The sequence below is a fragment of the Gekko japonicus genome, unplaced genomic scaffold (genome assembly GCF_001447785.1).
Source record: "Gekko japonicus isolate JY-2015 unplaced genomic scaffold, Gekko_japonicus_V1.1 scaffold106, whole genome shotgun sequence".
Lineage (NCBI taxonomy): Eukaryota > Metazoa > Chordata > Lepidosauria > Squamata > Gekkonidae > Gekko > Gekko japonicus.
Window position 1 is genome coordinate 1,343,082 of NW_015170890.1, and position 19,389 is coordinate 1,362,470.

General features: G+C 39.2%; 1 protein-coding gene across 1 annotated transcript in view; it reads left to right on the plus strand.

Annotated features, from left to right (window-relative positions):
• STT3B (STT3B, subunit of the oligosaccharyltransferase complex (catalytic)) overlaps window positions 1-19,389 on the plus strand; it is a 52,415-nt gene that overhangs the window by 700 nt on the left and 32,326 nt on the right. Inside the window, exons 2-3 of the mRNA XM_015418394.1 lie at window positions 15,085-15,193; window positions 17,315-17,602. Coding sequence (XP_015273880.1) covers window positions 17,330-17,602 — 273 coding nt within the window. The 5' untranslated portion in view covers window positions 15,085-15,193; window positions 17,315-17,329. The remainder of the gene's footprint in view (window positions 1-15,084; window positions 15,194-17,314; window positions 17,603-19,389) is intronic.

Consider the following 19,389-nt stretch of genomic DNA (forward strand, 5'->3'; position numbering starts at 1 on the left):
CCCCCTTGCCCCATTTTTTGGGTTTGGGTGGGGGGGGGGGGAACCCTCGCTCGCTTTCTGATCCCGGGGCAAAGGAGGCCGGGAGTCTCGCTCGTGTACTCGTTCTGCAAACTTGTGCTGCGCCCGCTATCCTCGCCGCTGCGGCAACGGGTGTGTGTGTGAGAATGGGGCGGGAGGGGGGTAGGGCGAGGGAGCGCCCGCTTGGAAAGCTTTTGGCATGGGGGGGAGGAGGGGGGGCCTCTCCTTGGCATGGACTGTTCATGGGACGCTGGCGAGGGAGCCGGAGAAGGGCGGTTGTGTGCCGCTGTATTACAGGTGGATTCGTCTCTGCCGTAAGGTTTGGTAGCTACGGGCTCGGCGCTGCTGTGGCACAGAAGGATATCTGCAAAGCCAACCCTGCAATCTTGTTTCGAGTGTTCGGGGAAATCAGTGCAGTCCCAGCAGAGGCTGAAACTAGTCTTTCACACTTTCCAGCCAGCTAGGTTGTGAAGTGTCCTCTCTTTGTGTGTGTACATACACGCACGCACACACCTCTGGGGATCATCTGCAGAGTGTGATTTGGGGGCATAGGGGGTAATCAAGAAAGTTGCAAAGGAGAGCAGGGAGGTACTGCTGTTAATGCTGGATTAGAGTGAAAGATTAAAAGATAGTAAAGCCACTCAGTTTACTGAGACGTGGGTTGCTTTTTAATGTTAGCGCAGTGCTCTTTCTCTTTGCAGTGTTGCTTCTCATGGGATCTTGGTTTGCTTGCGAACAAATAAGTGTATCATTTGACCATCGCATTCTCCTATGCCTGTCTCACATTTTTTTAAAAACCCTGTATTTGTAGATTTCATGTTGGATCTTAGCCAAATGGCCCTGAGGCGAGTGCAGTCTTGATGTCAGTTTCCACAGGCTCAGAAGTACTTTCTGTCTTGAGAGAGAATGTGCTGTCAGAGCCATAAGAAAGGTTATTTCATAACAGGAATTTCCTGTACTTTTAATTCTGTATTAGTAGCACACTTCTAGGGGTGTATGTAGTAGCATCTCTCTCCACTCAGTATTGTGGGGGCTTGTGTGTCTTTCCCTGTGTGGATTGCATCACCTGTTTTTAATCCCATGATACTTCCACCCTACTATGTGGAGTACTACATTGCTTATGAGGATGGGATCTGTTGAACTGATGTATTTGAGAAGGTCATGCCTCATGTTAGAAAATCCTATGAGGACATATTCTGAGAGCAGCTTCACTCATTACATCACTGTGCAATTACAGTTACACCAATGTGTAATGCCATAGAACAGAAAGTTGGACTTGGGGGTAAGGGACATCTATGTTCAGGTTCCTGCTCAACTGTGAAGTTGACTGTGTGACCTTGAACCAGTGATTCTTGTATTCGCAGTCAGCCTAACATGCCTCTACATACTGCTTCTGAAGATCAAATGAAATAAAGTTATGTATTCCACCTTTCCCTTCTTGGAGAAAGGGTAGGATGCAAATATGATTATTACATTTATATCCCACATTTCTTCCGTTCTGGAATGTAAGGCAGGGTGTATAGGGTTCAGGAAGTCTCCTATCCAGACACTGACCAGACCGGTACTTGCTAAGCTTGAGCAAGGCTGCTCAGTCATTTGCCCTCCAACAATATATTTTAGTAAATACATGTGGCACAGCTGTGGGATGTACACACTTGGAGAATGCCCATCGCTTAGGGCTAAAGCATGTACTTTGTATGCATAAGTTCTCAGGTTTAGCCCCCTCCCCCGCACCCTCAGTGAAAAAGATCTTAGGCCATATGTCTCAGACCTTGAAGAGCTGCAGCTAGTCTGAAGAAACAATACTAACTAGATGGACCAAAATAATTTCCTATGTTTGAAGTAGCTATATCTCTTCTAACAGCATGTACACTACAGGTTCTGCTGCCTTTATAAAAGGCATGTAGCTGCTTTAACTGTTTAAGTGGGGATACATTGCCGCTCTGTACCATTTGGTGCTAACCTTCAAAGTCCTGAATGGTCAGGGACCGACTCTCCTGGTATGTCCTCCGCAGAGCATTACACTTGAGTAGCCAAAATCTACTGGTGATCCCTGGCCCAAAGAGTGTTTGGCTGCTCTCAGCCTGGTGGAACATTCTCCCAGGAGAGATCAGGGTCATGTGGGATTTGGCACAATTCTGCAGGGCCTACAAAATAGAGTTGTTCTGCTGGGCCTATGGTTGAGGGCAGTATGGGGGTCTCAATCGGTAAGACCTCATGGATTGGCCTCCCCCTGGCCTTCTCCCTCCCCTTACCTTGTTTTCCCCCACTATTCCCCTTCTCCAGTGATTGAATATTTCCTCTTCATATTGGGTTTATGCCATCTCGATTTTATATAACTGATTATATGTATGTATACAATACAAGAACTCGTGGGCACTCCATGAAATTGCTGAGCGGTCGGGTTAGAACGGATAAAAGGAAGTACTTCTTCACCCAAAGAGTGATTAACACATGGAGTTCACTACTGCCACAGGAAGTGGTGGTGGCTACAAGCATGGACGGCTTCAAAAGGGAATTAGATAAGCATATGGAGCAGAGGTCCATCAGTGGCTATTAGCCACAAGGTATAGATAGGGACTCTGGGGCAAGTGATGCTCTGTCTGGGTGCTTGGGGGGGGGGTCAACAGTGGGAGGGCTTCTAATGTCCTGGCCCCACTGGTGGACCTCCTGATGGCACTGGTATTTCTGGCCACTGTGTGATACAGAGTGTTGGACTGGATGGGCCTTTGGCCTGATCCAACATTGGCGTCTCTTATGTTCTTATGTTAATGTACTTTATTGATTATTGAATCATTTGATATTTGGACTTTTTAATTGTATATTTATAAACTGATGTTAACTGCTCTGAGCCGGTCTTTGGGAGAGTGGGCTATAAATTTAATAAATTAATTAATAATATGGAATCTGATACACTGCATATGTATAGGAATGACTAAAAAAATTTACAGGGTGCATTTTCATGTTATAGATTTTGTTTTTTAAAAGCTGATATGGCACATGCTGGAAGTAAAATTACTGTTAACAGTCAGATATAGATATAATGGCTTACAGTGAAGTTAAAGGCTCAGAGTAATCAATGTAAAATTCCAAAAAAATATAGAATCTAAGGTGCAACTGTACTGGAAGGGGACAGGATTGGTTTTGCAGTGGCTCAAATTAAGATTTATAGAATTAAATAAACTGTAATCTAAATTCAGAAGTAATAATGTTTTGTTTATTATAAGAGTGAATCTCTGAAGTTCTCTGACTTGTGCATTGCCTCTCTCTTCTCCTTGGACACAGCTTGGATATGAAAAACGTCCTGAGAAACTGTACCTTGTGATGACCATATCAGGCATAATGACAAACTGGGCTGTTCCCGTGTCCAAAAACCAGGATTTCAAACCATACAGTCTGGAATCCTGTTCGTAGACTGGAGAACAACCCAGAGAATATATTATCATCCAATCTGGATTTCATGGTGAATTGAATTTCTCAGGAACCAGGATGTCTTCAATGTCTCGAGGCATGCACAAGGGGAGAAAGGCTTATTTGAGCCCAAGGGCTTCAGAGGCTTGTTCTCATAGGAAAAAACAACAACTGTGGTTTGCTTGACATGTCTGAATGAACCCCCATGGCTGAGAGAGAGCTATATCATCGCCTTACCCCAGATGTTACAGTTACCAGAGTAGGGAGCATATTTAGTAACCTTTTGAAGCTGTGTTACATTACATTCACAAGCATATCTTGTGCATGTTCTGTTCTGTGGTGTTTTAGTAAGCAAATTAAAAAATGTAAAAACCCATTCAGAAGACTATGAGATCCATAGAACATTTGCATGTAGATTTTCCACACAGTAGTGGAACTAGAGGACTCTGAATTTCAGAAATCATAGAGTTACAGATGACATCTAGGGAGACAAACTTTTAAAATAATATATATGGAGTATATGTGGGACTGAACAGCACTTTATTGGTTACAAACAAACATGAAGCCCCTTTAAAAAGGGCTTTGGTAGTTTTACTTTATGTTTGGGTTTCAATCTTCTTTTCTGTGAAATATTCTTATGAAAATGATATAGCCTGAGGGGAAAAGCAAGCACCAATAAGCATAAGCGTAAGCGCAGGCAAAATATACCTGAAATATGTCAAGAGAATGCAGTGTGCTAATAAACAAGGTAAAGTTTATTATAATAACTTCCTAATAAGAGCAAAGTCCAATTCTTTTCATAGTTCCTATTTTATTTTTGGAGTTGGAATTCAAAATTGTGTGGTGATGACAGAAATCAAAGTAAATTAGTTGTTGAATGGAATTTCATGGTTCTGTCTGAAACTTCAGTTGTCAGGCTCCAAAGTACTGGGCAATTACTTCATGTACCCAAGTCTAATTTATTTTAAGAAGCAGTGTAAGTGAAGCACATTGCCTGTGGCAGTAGTCACAGCACAGTAAATTGGTGTGTGCCCTTGCAAATCTGCTTTAGCCACCAAACATCAGAATTATTAAACAAAAGCAAAATCAGAAAAGCAACACAGGAAACTGTTACTGTGATCCTTCTAGACTGAATATCACTCTGAAAGAGATCGCAGGGCTTGTGTGTGTGTGTGTTCATCTACAGTTCTCCGAATACAACTACATTTGTCTAGATATTCTTTTGATATTGGATTTTGTGGCTCCATATTTATTGAACAGTTAAGAGTTATTATGCAACAAACATTATGATCTAGTCCCCATCCTTTGAACAGAATATAATTGTTCATGTTTATATTCTCCCACTATTTATGTGTACATAATCCTGAGCCTGCTTTGGTGGGGAGGGCGGGGTATAAATCAAATAAATAAATAAATAAAATAAGATGGGTTTTACACCCTTTACATAAATTCATGTAAAGTGCTGTTCAACCCATGGGCCAAGAGACCCTCAGGTAAGTTGTGAAATCTCTATAAAATCCCCAATTGTAGTTCCTGCCTTTTGGAAGGACCTGGTACATAGAGAGGTGCTGTGCCTCCTGCCTCTATTTGCAGCAGGACAGCAAGCTGAGAGCTCTATGTTGGACAGCTAAAAAGGGTATAGAGAAAGAAAACTAAAATGATCAGGCGGTAGTTTATTTATTTATTAAATTATATTTACTAGGCTACCCTTCCCTATGAATAGGGCTCAGGGTGGCCTACAACAAATAATATACAATCTTAATACAAAACTAAATTAAAACAATCCAATAAATAACAGTAGGTAAAAACAGTAAATGTACAATGTATAAGATGGAGAAATCCTAACTCCCCAGCCTCTCTGGGGGGAAGGGTTATGAAGAATGGGGAATTATATGAGATTTGGAACACCTTCCTTATTAGACCACCTTCCTTACAAGGAAAGCCTGAAGAGTTTGGGGGTTTTCAGTTTAGCAGAAGGGCTTGGATCTCCTAGGAATCTGGTCAGCTGCTATGAGAAGCAAGATGCTGATATAGATAGGCCATTGGTTTTATCAGTGGGATTCCTGCATTCTCAATAACTTTGTACCCTCACAAATAGCGCAAATTGAATTTGGCTCTTACAAGAACACGTGTAGTAATTTCCCACCTTATAAACTTATAAAACATTAATTAAAATTATGGGAGAGATCTACCTAATCATTTGTTATTAATATATGGAAGTTTATTTTAAAAGGTTTTCACCAAAACACATAGTAAACCGGCAACTGATGGAACAGAGCAGCCATTCATTTTCAAATGACAATCCATTTAAGACAGAGCAATGAAACTTGATTTTTCTGTTTCATCAACGTGTGGTTTTGTATTCAGACTCCTTTAACACTGTTTGTATATATTAGGGACCTCGACCTTTTTTGAGGCTGTGGGCACTTTCAGAATTCTGACACAGGGTAGTAGGCACAATCAGAGAACAGCTTCCACAGGAGGTGGACTCATAGCATATATGGATAAAATTATATCTTACTTGTTAACCTACTTGTTTTTGTTGTTAATGCACTTTAATTGAAATTGACTATCAGCTTATTAGCACATCACTTTTTTGACAGTTTCCAGCACCCTTCTTTCCCCCCCTTCCATTGGCTACCTGCTATTCATAGAATTCTGAGCTACATGGTTCACTGGTCTTAGCATAATATTCTTATGACTTTTGAAAGTGTTCCGACTGAGAGATCCTTCAGGTTACACTATTGATAGTGAACTTAGAAAGATCCTGCACCATGTACCAGAATAGTGTGACAATGTGGGTATGAGATTATTACTACTATATCCACGAAATACAAAATTCATTTTCAGAACAAATGTGTCCCTAAGTGTTTAGGTGAAACAGGTGAGTAGAAGTGTGAATGATGCTAAAAAGGAAGTAGTCAGCATTGGGGGGCAGAATCTGAATGTTACTGTGGTTCATGCTATGCTAACATTTCATCAACAGTAATTTTAATAATATTGTAAAGTGATGCTAATACTGACTGAAATTACAGAATATTTGTTAAGGTAGTATAGGATAGCGTAAGTGTTATACTTCATCTTCTCATTCATTAGTTGTCCTCCCCTTCCCACATATATTTAGCCAAGCATGATAACTGAGCCTGGGCAAAGGAACAGTTTCTACTAGTGGGGCATAAGGTGTTTTTATATTAGTTTGTAGTATGGTTTTAATGTTGTTTAGATGTTTATTTTTTATCCAGTTTTTTGTTGTTACCTGCCTTGGGTTCTTCTGTGCTTAGCAGTCTTAACTTTTAAGACTGTGATCATGGTCTCTGCATAATAAATAGGTTTTCACTGTATTGTGTTGGCTGGTGAGAAGTGAACTAATCTTTATCCCAAAGGCTTCACTTAACATCATATTTTTCAGATCAGCCTACTTATAACGATGCAAATATCCCTTAATATGCTTCATATCTGCCAATTTATGTTCCATTATGCTAGGGAGTATTCATGGATTTATAATTTCCTATTTTTTTCTTGATTGTGGCTTGATCTAAGGACCATGCTGCAGGCAACCCAATCTCGTCAGATCTGGGAAGCTAAGCAGGTTCTGCCCCGGTTAGTATTTGGATGGGAGACCACCAAGGAAGTCCAGGGCAGCTACACAAAGGCAGGCAATGGCAAATCACTTCTGTTAGTCTCCTGCCTATGGGGTCACCATAAATCGGCAGTGGCTTGACGGCACTTTCCACCGCAACCACAGAGAAAGACTGCATACTTAAAGAAAATAGTTCAGAATGTTTGCACCTACATCTGTTGAGTTGTCACTCTGCTCTCTCCCTCGCCCTCTTTATATCAGATATTTGATCTTTGCCTATGTTGACACTTGAGTTCTGTCTCCCGTCTACTTCTCTTAATATCTGTTTCTGAGGAAGAGGGTCCTGTATTTTAAAAGAAATCTAGACCCTTAACTCAGGAAAAATGACACTTCCTCTGACATTTAATTCTTGATGCTTTATTTTTAAAAATCTTCCACATTTATCCTCTGAAATAGCCTTTTTAATTTTACAGCTTTGTTTTGTATACCAGCCTCTGTTTGCTTTGTAAATTTAGTAGATTGTGATATGACAAAGAGATAAGTGAGTACTTTCAGACTGTGATGGGAGTATGTGCAAGTGTGAAACTTATGCTCAAGAACTTTTGTGCTTTTGGAACTATTTGGTGATTCTGTTCTTAACATTATTTTACTTCTAAAAAATCACTGTACACGATAAACAGTCCATGTAGTAACCTGTCACTGTGAGATACACAACCTGAAAAAAGCAACTTTCTGAAAATTTACAGCACCACCTGTGTGTGTGTGTGTAAAATCCATGAGTAGGGCTATTAATTTTCAGAAAGTTGGTTTTTCCCCAGTTCGTGTATTTCAGTGACGAGCTTGTACATACTTGTAGTTGTCATATGGTTCATGCAATCAATGTGGATAGCATTTTTTGAATCCTCACTGCATTTATGTGTGTTAGTATACAAGAAATTTGAAAGAACTCTTTTTACCTTCTCTGGATGGGTCTAGATGTGTAATAGTAGCCTTGGATGCAGACAGCAAAAACTGCCAAACCAGTCATCCATCAAATTGGGTGGCTGGTGAAAAGAAAATGGAGACCAATTTGAGGGATAACCATTTTATTCTTCATCCTGACTTTCAAGAAAAGACAATTGATTTATTTATTGCAGTCCTGTTGTTTTTCAGTCATGTCACACTGTTGCATTGTGCAGTATGTTCAGTGCTTGCTGCTGAAAATGTGAAGCGCTGCGATTGTGCAATTTATACTTCTGCCTATCTAGGATCTGTTAGAACTGAGGTATAAGATTGCTGGACTGTCCAGGGGAGGGCCCTATCCCCACATGCTGTGTCCTTCCTTGAGAGCTGGCATGCTGGAGGACCTGGGTGTATGGCTGCCCTGGAAACTCCCATATTGGCAAACCTGTCAATCACCTGCCGGTTCCAATCATGTTGGCCAAAAGATGCATGATTATATTATGTCCATGGAGGAAGAGCAGAACCAAGCAGTGAGGGGACAGGTGGAGATGGCAGAATGGAAGGGAGAAAGCAGATAAGAAGGAAGGAGATGCTGTTGTATGGCTAAAGAAGAGTGATGTGGAAGAAATGAAAAAAAGGGGAGGAAGGACAGAGAAGGGTGGGAGGTGTGAGACAGGGTAGAATAGAGCAGCTTGAGGAGTGGGGAATTAAGGGTGGGAGGTGTGAGACAGGGTAGAACAGAGCAGCTTGAGGAGTGAGGAATTAAGGGAAGAAGAAGAAGAGAAGAAGAAGAGATTGGAATTATACCCCACCCTTCACTTGGAGTCTCAGAGCGGCTTACAAACTCCTTTCCCTTCCCCTCCCCACAACAGACACCCTGTGAGGTGGGTGGGGCTGAGAGAACTCTGACACAAACTGCTCTTTTTCAAGGACAGCTGTGCCAGAGCTTGTGACTGACCCAAGGTCACATCAGCAGGTGCAAGTGGAGGAGTGGGGAATCAAACCCGGTTCTCCCAGATTAGAGTCCACGTACTTAACCACTACATGTACAGATGGAGATAATAAACAAACCAGAAAAGGAAAAGAAGGAAAGTAGTTGGAGATAGGCAAGAGGAAGAAATTGGAGGACATGCCAGAATTAATGGAAGGGTAACTCCACCTGAGCCACCTGGGTAGGTCTTAATGACACACCTGTACATAAATACTAGCCGTGAAGCAGCAGTCTTGGATCCTGTGGCGTCCATGAAAAAAAAGTTCAACATGACCCTCCCACTGGTGGAGCTCACAAAAATAGTCCATTCTGAGCCATCAGAATCTAAAAGCCTTTGAAAATGAATGTTTTCATGACCTTGGGCCAGATCTCTGTTGTTGGCTCTCTTCTATAGTAACCTGTTCCTGTTTTGCTTCTGTACCTACTTTTGTCATTTGACAATAAGTCTTCTGGAATGATCAGCCCTTTCCTGACTTGCTTTCTCTAAAACTCAGGAAGAAATTTATTTTGAGACCCTGTATAAACTTCTGTTCCTTACAGCAAAATTTAGGAAATTAAAATAGGGGGGAAATATAACTCGGGTCAGACTAAAGGTTCATTCTGCTTCCTTAGCAGACTAAGTTAGTGGCTAATTTAGCAGCAGGCTGGTGATGAAAAGCATGTGTAGTTTAGCAGTCTGTTCACTATGGAGGTCCATGAGTTTATTCCCTGGAGCTAATGTCTAACAGTGCAGGGCTGGACCAATCCCAGCCATCAGGTTGCCATAGTGCCTAGAAATTTCACAGTGGCACCTAGTATTTTTAACAATGATTTTATTGTAGTGTGTCACCATGAGAAGTACAACACTTATTTATCATTTCATATAAGAATAAGTTTTGTTGTTGGATGTTATAAAACATATGTTCTTGCTGTTGCTTGTTTATATGTTAACTTTACACCATTCTTTTTGTTGCTTTCTGTATGAGCTCTAATATTCAGTTAAATGGAGCTTTTAAAGCCATACTGGAATCACCAGAAATTGTGGAGAAGTTAGACTAGGTTTAGGGATTAGCTTTTTGTTGTAGCAATGACAACCAGGGCTTATCCCTATATGTGTTTATATATAACACTTTTGTAATGGCTTTAATAAAATTACAAGAAATTGAAGAGGCTAGGATTAGGCTTTTTGGTAACAATAATTAGAAGATATGGTAATTAATATATGAAACTCTGAAGACTGAAAAGCAAGTCTGGCGCCCAAGTTTTTGGGCTGGCTCTTAGAGCCATAGAAAATTGGTTAGTGCCTTTAGTAGTACATACATATTCAGTAAAGTGGCAACATGAATCTCGCTATTTTCTTCCACTTGCTAGTTCAGTAGAACTTCTCAAAAAATGAATTAACTTTATTTGTATATAAAGTTACAAGACAAGACTCATAGAGGAGGGGAACTACCATTCCCCCCCCCCTTTCCGCTGGCTGTGGCTCTGACTTCCCTTCTCCCTTTCTGTTGGTGTTGGTTCCAGTTCCTCACCTCTCATTGCTGTTTCCAATTCGTTCCCTCCTCCCAACATACATACACACACTTTCTTCTGGTGGTGGCTGCTGCTGCTGCAACATCTGACACCCCATGCCACCTGAACTCTGGGATTTTTACAACATCTGCACATGTGCTGTTAATCTTTTTGGAGCTTTTTGATCCAAAACAAATTATTGTTGAATTTAGAGATGACAAATTTCCAGAAATGTTGAGGCCTCTGGGGAGGGTGGAGAAATAGTGGGGGAAATGGAAATATAGGTATATTTCAATAAAGACCTGTTTTATTTATTTAACAACATACAAGTTAGACAAAAACAGATATAGGCCCAGTAGTCGCCTCAACAGAATAAATTCATAGATAGGTATCCAACAACACTTTCACTTCCTTATTGGCTCCAAATTGCATGAGAATATACTTTCCTTGGACCAAGAGAGAAAGACACATAATTGAAGACACAAGCATATGACCAGGGCAGAAGGTATTTGAAAATGAGGCCTCTGTATTTTATCCCTGCCTTGAGTAATTGAGATTTCTTATAACATCGTTTTTAATTGGTCCTATCTTGGGTATTTATTGTATTACTTGCAGCTAATGCACAATATATATGTTTGACCACTGAGGAAGGCTGAATTGGCTGAAACATGTATGGTTTTGGTCACATATGTTTTCTGTTTGATACCTATGTAGGATTTTATTCTGTTTTGAGGCTACTATGGGGCCTATATCTGTTTTTATCTAATTTGTAATAAATACATGTATTTTGGTATATTTTATAATCTTTATGTTATATGGTTTTAATTGATTTTTTTTGGCCCTTAGAGCTGTGGTCATTAACCTTTTGGTTTCTTAATTAGAACCATAACAAGTAGCCAGGCCTCGTTCAGTCTTGCAAGTAAGGTAGCAGCAAGTCCCTTGCTGCCCAGTCTGACCCAACGAGTCCTCGCTCAAAGGCCAAAAGAGCCTTGGAAAGGACCATGCCTCCTCCCCCTGTCTTTTACTGACAGAAACCAAGTCTTGAAGTCTACAAATGCTATTGTAGTTGTTTTAGAGTTACCTAATCTGGGTTAAAAAATACCCGGAGATTTGAGGGAGGGGTTTAGGGAGGAGAGGGACCTCAGTAGGGTATAGTGTAATAAGAGTCTACCTTCCAAAGCAGGCATTTTCTACAAAAGAAATGGAATAAATGTTTTAAATAAATAAGCCATCTATGTAGTCTGGAGATCAGTTGTAAGAAAGATTTTTTTCTTGTCTATTTATCTCTTCAGTCTTTGGATTTAAATATCCACAGATTCAACCATGTTGAGAATTGACTATATGGATCAATTGTTGCAAGAAATTATTTGCATTTAAATAAACAATTCTTGAGAAGTGTTATTTATGTCTACAATATACATCGGAATTATTATTTAGTGCTGTAGATTGTCTTACATAAAACTTCCAAACAACAACACTTTTGAGTAAAACTTCATCTTTTGCTTCAGTCATTACAAATTTGGGGGGGGGGATCATAGGAGTTTGTTCCAGTGTTCTTCCGAATTTCCCATTTTTCCTATGGAAAACTTGAAGAAGACCTTTTTCATATGCAATACATTTGGAATGTGGAAAACCTTGCCTTAAGAATAATTTATTATTCTAAAAGTGAACATATTTCATAGGTTTTTTTTTCAGTGCTCCCCAACATTTCTGTCAGCCAAACTGGGGGAGCAGGGAGTCCTAGGGAGAGAAACAGGAAGGGATATGCTTCCCCCCCACACACACACACAAAAATCTGTTTTTCTGAGCCTTAACATATCTATATGGTTGGGTTTTTTAAAAAAAATAAGGTTTTTCTACAAACCTGGTTGTTTCCCTCACCCATGGCTGGTCTCATTATGTAGATTTCCCTTTCTCCATGGGGCCAACCCCATGCAGCCAGTTCAGGGTTTAAAAAATCTCACATCTAACGTTTTGTCACAGACTTCAGAAGCACCAGCTTTAGCATGTCCGGTTAAAATTTGCATTTGATGCTTCTAATGTTGCCTAGTGAAAGCTGTTCAGACTTGCCTAGGAAGCCAGTGGTGTCTAAAGTTTGATCCTGAGTTTGCATTGTGATTTTTGGTGTTTTCATTAATTTCAGCCTCTTGAGTGTAAACAATGATTCCTAAATGTAAACAGTCAGAAATGTGGGAAGTGGAATGATGATGCAAACATGAAAATTAAAAAGTATCTTGTCCTTTCATTAAAGAGTTCTGAACTCTAAAAGGCATATTACTAAAGGTGGACAATTTCTAAGCCTTTCCATCTAGAACAGAGAATTGTAACTGGCTGGCTATATATTGGATACTTGGCCAAATACCGACAGTTTCCTTCAATTGTGCAGCAAGTCCTGCTTCCCTATAGCAAACACTCAGTTTCTAGTGTTGCGTTACATAGAATTTGAAGGATGCCTCATAGTTCCAAACAGTCTAGTAACTGAATCAGTAACTCTTTGCTGTAGAAATTTCCAGCGGCCTGATTTCTGGGAATGGTTCTTTCATGTTCAAAAGTGACATTAATCTATTGCAGATGAAAATACTGAATCAGGTGAGACGTTTAAAGGATTTTTTTAATAAAACAAACCTAAATTCAATTAAATCAAGGTACTCTTCTATATTCAGTTCTTGTAAGCAATATGCTAATTCACCTGTATCCCTATAACCCAGGCTTGCTGTGATAGAAACATACCACTTTTTGTCAGTGTGGTTGACCAGAAAAGGAAGGGAAAGCATAAATACAAGGAAAGAATCAGCACTGTTTTAAAAGAAACAGAAAATTGTAAAATCTGGCATTTTACAAGTGCTCATGTGAACTCTTACCTCTTAGACAAGTTGACTTGTCTAAACCTGCCTCAGCTGCTAGGTTGAAAGAGTTGTTTGCCTGGTATTGTTGTGTTACCACCTCTTTATTTTGTCTGAAACTCTTTCACATTCATTGTAGTGTGGCAAAAGTTCAGTGTTGTGTAGCATAGTAGTGTTCAGTATCTGAGTACAAATAATGTTTGCTATTGTTTTTCAATTATATTTAGAGTAAGACCTGTATCATTAATTCTGAAAGGCTCTGTTTCTTCCTTAAATTACTTTCTGGCTTTCAGAATCAGTGTTATAAAATTATATTAGCTATTATTCCATTCTGCATGCGGAGCATAACTATATAAAGATGCTTAGCAATGTGGTTCTGCACTATAGATCCAATGGCTCCCTTCTGTCAAGGCTTCAAGTCTTATTCATATAGAGGAAATCTTAGTGAAAGGGAGTTATTGGATCCAACTCAATGACTTCTGTAGCTTATAACCATAGTCCTAGGAATCCTGCCTCAATTAAAGCCTAATTTTAGCACTTTCTAAATTCCTTTAAAATTATTTCTTAAAGGAGTACACACCCAAAGGCTATATGTTAATGGTTATACTTTGCCTTTCTATGATTATTTGAACAATTTTATTAATAAAAAAATAAGGATAGACATGTAAAATTTCTGGAAATTTTGACGCCACAGGAAACAAAACAGAAATTTGGGGGAGAACTTGAAATATATTCAATAACCACTTACATGCACGGCGCAATGACATCACTTGGAATTGACCGGGGGGGGGGGTGATGCTCTAGTTTTTGAGTCATCATGTCACCTTTTGGGCCAGTTGGGCCAAAATTTCTGGGCCAAAAATTATATTCTTATGTTTCTCATATTTGTATATTAATATATTTTTCTCCATTTGCTTGTGACCTGTTGGTCTACAAGTATTAGTAAAAGACTTAACATGTGGAGAAATTCCATGCCAATATACCAGCCAATTCGAGATTGTCAGTAAACCACCCAGTCCCCAATTCCTGATGTAGAAGCTTATTAATGGATATTTGGTAAAAATTAATTTGAAGTTAAAGCTGTATATACTTCAGGAGTATTTTTAAACTGTTCTCGCTTCAGGATATAGACTAATAGTAGGAAGCTTTGTTGGACAGAAAAATGGAACATTGATTTGAAAGATGGACAAATACTCAACTTCCAGTTTGCATGGAATGAAGTACACTTTATAGCAGGGGTGGCCAAACTGTGGCTCGGGAGCCGCATGTGGCTCTTTCACACATATTGTGCAACTCCCGGCAGGCTCCCCATCTCCCTCCTTCCTTCCTTCCTTCCTTCCTTCCTTCCTTCCTTCCTTCCTTCCTTCCTTCCTTCCTTCCTTCCTTCCCTTTCCTGATTTCTCTGTTTCTCTCTCTCTTTCCACTTCTCTCTTTCTCTCTCTCTTAGACAAATATCACTAGCAAGCAAGTAAATATCATTGGACAAATAAATATCATCATCAATATCTGTTTTTACCCCTTTTGTGTTTATTTTTGGCAGTCTCATTTAAAGTTAAGAAAGAGCAAATCTGCATATTTTCCAATAAAAACATGTGTAATATTTGTTCATGTCTGCAGCTTTCAAGCATCTGATGGTTGTTCTATGTGGCTCTTCTGTTAAGAAAGTTTGGCCTGCTTTATAGCATAGTCCTGTGGCTGTTTGTTAGAAGCAAGGTCCACAGTTATTCAATTTATTTGCAAGTACATGTCTGTAGAATAGCAGTCTAAATCACTCATGGGGAGTTATTAAAATTATTTTATTTTTCCAGGTTTAACTACAGATCAACACATCATCTTGCATCACATGGATTTTATGAATTCTTAAACTGGTTTGATGAAAGAGCATGGTATCCACTAGGAAGAATAGTAGGTGGGACTGTAAGTATTAGAAATAAATCTGATAGAATTCTTTAACAGTTGTAAAAATGTTAAGGTGGAATAGGGATCTTCTATCGCTTTTTTCCCATTTGCTTTTTGGATGTGTTTTCATTTTGTTTAACAACCAGCCAAAATCATTGTTTGGTCCAATTTCAAACTTTTCAATATAGAGAGATGTCCAAGTTGTTCCAAATAAAAGTATTAACTTGTCTAGGTACCTTCTAGCAGATAAGTCACCAGAAGTTACTGCAGAGATTGCTGAATTCTTGTCCAAGATTTTGGCAGCAAGGAACCATTTTGAATATTGATGTATTTTAAGATTTGCAGGTGTAATGTTATCTTATTGATGAAGCTTTATTTTGTTGTTTTATATGTCAATAAAGGTGTTGTTTCGTATATATTAACTTGTTGCTGGACTTTTTCTCTTAGACTGCTGATCTGTTTAAATATTCCCTCACATATAACACATACCAACCTGATATGTCAGTTTTGTATGTGTGGAGAATTTTTTAATCTGTGTAGATGATATTCAAACAGGCTTGCAGCCTAAAGAGATACCAGTATAGCAACAGGTACATCATTTGAGTCTGCTTTTTACGTAGTTCAGTCATCAAGGAGGTGGAGCTTTGGGGCTGAGGTACAGGCAAAGACACCTGAGGTGGTGACAGTTTTTCCCCCCTCTCAAGTCACATTACATGTGTTGGATAACTTCTTCTGAGAGCCAAGCAATACTTTCTCATCTCTGGAAAAGAGGCCACTGGGCACACTCATTCTTTTACAACCTACTTCATAGCATAAATTCTCCTTTTCCTCTCTGCAGAATTGTCAGATGGAAATTCCTTGTCCAGTTCATTGGAGCAAAAATTGCATAATGGAATTAGGTGAAGTTGTGGGTGGCAGCATGGTAGTGGTTGCCATTTTAAAGAATATTGGTAAAACTGCCAAGCTAAGGCATTTGTGAGGCCTAGAAAGCTGTGGCAGAAACGAGTGCTTCTTTTTTTGCTTCCAGAGTTTGAAGCTTCCAACACACACCCAGTTCTGAGATAGTTATTCTGCCTACTGGAATAAAAATTCCCATAACTAGAATTTTAATTCTGCATGACTGTTGTTCTCTGGTATTCCTGTTCCCATTGTCACCATCCTTAAAGGTGGCCAACCAGGGTAGCCTCCATTGATGCAGTTTGGATTAATGAATAACTTAAAGTTCTAAAATCCTGGGTTTTCCCCCCCTGTTATAACTTGTATTACAATGTGAAGAACCATAGCTCTACTAGTTCCATCAGACAATCTTGTGAATACTGCAAAATGTGAATGTGTCCTATAGAAATTTGAAGAATTGTGACGGATCTCTGTACCAAAATATACTAAAGACCCTATCTTATACCTGTGATACTAGTAGATATGAAGCTATTGTAGTTCTAAAAAATCTCAAAACTATAAAATACTAGGATTGTCTGAATTTTATTGAAAATGCATTCATGTGCTCAGTACAGTTTAGGAATAAAAACACATACAACTGTAAAACACTAATCAAGAAAAATATAAGTTGAATGCAAACATGCAGTGCATCTGTGGTTAAACTCTCAAATACCTGATTTTAAATGTTGCATAATTCCTCCCTGGGGCGGGGGCAGTCATTTTGCATATATCAGTGGGACAAAGTTTGCCGCTATTATTGCCATCCTTTGCTTATCTTCTACCTGCTCTCCCAGCTGCTGCTGCTTCCATATAGCTGCCATCTCAGATTGCTAACAGTTGGCCTATTTGCTTTTACAATCCCTATCCTTATCAGCTATATGTCCTCTTGGATTTCTAAACATAAGTAGTTTCATGTAGGCAGTGATGGGAGAAGGTTGGGTCAGCCCTCACAAAGGTCAAATTCTCACTTCGTGTGTGTGAAATTTTTTGAACACTGTAATTTTGATTTACCAAGTAATCTCTCATTATGATAGTTGTTTTTTTATTTGCATATGTTGCTTTTTGATACAAATAGTGCTTGGCTATAGGTGCTGAACAAGACATTTGGCATTGTTGATAGTTTAAATGTGTTGGTCACAGCATCTTCAGTGTGAGTTGAGGATATACAGTTTGCAATGTGATTTCTCTCTCTCTTTTTTGTAGGTATACCCAGGGCTGATGGTGACAGCAGGCCTTATACATTGGATTTTAAATATGCTTAACATAACTGTCCACATAAGAGATGTATGTGTGTTTCTAGCACCAGTTTTTAGCGGCCTTACATCAATTTCTACTTTCCTGCTTACCAGAGAACTGTGGAACCAAGGAGCAGGGCTTTTAGCTGCCTGTTTTATTGCTATAGTACCTGGTTACATATCACGATCAGTGGCGGGATCTTTTGACAATGAAGGGATAGCTATTTTTGCACTGCAGTTCACATATTATTTATGGGTAAGTACCTATACATTTTATTTACTATACTTAACATTTTACCTTTAAAGGTGGCTTTGATGGTTTTGAATCTCTATATTTCTTCTCTGTAGTATTTAGCCAACAACAACACTCCTCTTAAGAATAACTATATACCTAGGTTTGAGTGCTATTTTGTTATTGCTAAAAACCTTCCTGTTCAAAAAATAAAAGGCTGTATTTTTCTATGCCAAAGACCTTTGAATAAGTGAAACAGTTCACATCTGTGGCCTGAGTATTTCCTCCTTTTCATATTGGAGTCATGGCAAAGACTAACTGATTCTATTGGGCATTAGCAAAAAATCTGTCAAATAGATGAGAGGATTAGCAAGGATAAATGTCATGAATTAAATAGTCATAAGGATAACTTTAGTATTACATAACGATTAAGCCAGACTTAATACATCACTTTCTAAATGTTTTGCAGTCTTTTGCCAGTGATTTAAATGGCCTTCAATTGCACTGTTTTGTGTACAAAATATAGATTCTTATATGGATACATATGTATCTGTACATTGGAAATTGCACTGTAATGGAGGTTCTTGATTGGGGGGGGTAGGTTTTGTAGAATAGAACAGAGAAGTATTGCACATTAGACAAAACAACTTGAAAACCATTTTTGTCCTTTAAATAAGAATGCATCTATCTGCACACAGCTATTTGTTATATGTAGAAATGAATCATGAGAAAAGATGCTGAATGTTGTATCATTAGAATAATCATACTGCCCCCATTCGCCCTCTTTCACAGATCAAAAGGAAAATCTTGATTGTAAACTGGCCCTCAGAAAATTTTGAATGAGCCTGATCCTCTGGTATCCTGCCTTGTTTGTTGCCGCAGAAGTTAAAAGGTATGGCCACGATGAAGCCAAAGTTAAGCACTTTAAAGCCCCATTGATTGCAATGGGAGAGTTAAACTCATAAAATCAGTGGGATTTTAAAGTGCTTAATTTTGCCTGGATTGTGTCCCTAGGCAGTGTAGTAAGCAATAGGATGACTTTAAGCTGTTGATGGCTGCTGAATAAAGGCAGTGCTTCACATTATGACTGTTGGTGTTGCTCTTGTATTTTCTGCAGCACATGCATGCAGCTTACTAGCAGAGGCTGCGTGTACATTCTGTGCATGTACTGTAGATAACAGGTATAGCTTCATTATCTGCCACAATCCCAATGTGTAGTACTGCCCTAAAAGAACCTGCAGCTTAATTAACCTATTTTTTTCAGAAAACCATAAAGTGTGTTTCACTAATGTATTGTAAACTTGAGCAATCTGAGAACCATTTCATAAAGCAGAAAAATCCTTCTAAACTCCCATTTGTGAAATAACATTGATAGCAAAGATCTGAACTGTGATGTTTGATAAAAGTGATCTTATTCTTGACACTAGGGGTGCACAGGAAAAACTAGGGTCCATTGGACCCCAAAAATATCAGTATTTCCCAATACTCAAGTAAATAAATCAGGAAACCCAAATTTATTTGGCATTTTAAAATGCCTTCCCTTCACTTGCAGAGTTGTGCTGCCACTGCGGCACACCTCATGAATGAAGAAAGTAAATGCCCTCTTCCTTAAATTGTGGAGGCATGCCGCCAAGGCAGTGCAACTCTGGGAGTGAAGGCATTTAAAAATGTCTTCCCTTCATGCCTCCATGAGTGAAGGGAATGTATTTAAGCCATGCCACCACAGCTGCACAACTCAGCGATAGAGCTGGCCCGAATAAAAGCCAAATAGTATTGGCTTATACTTGGGCCAGCTATATTGGTAGCCAAAT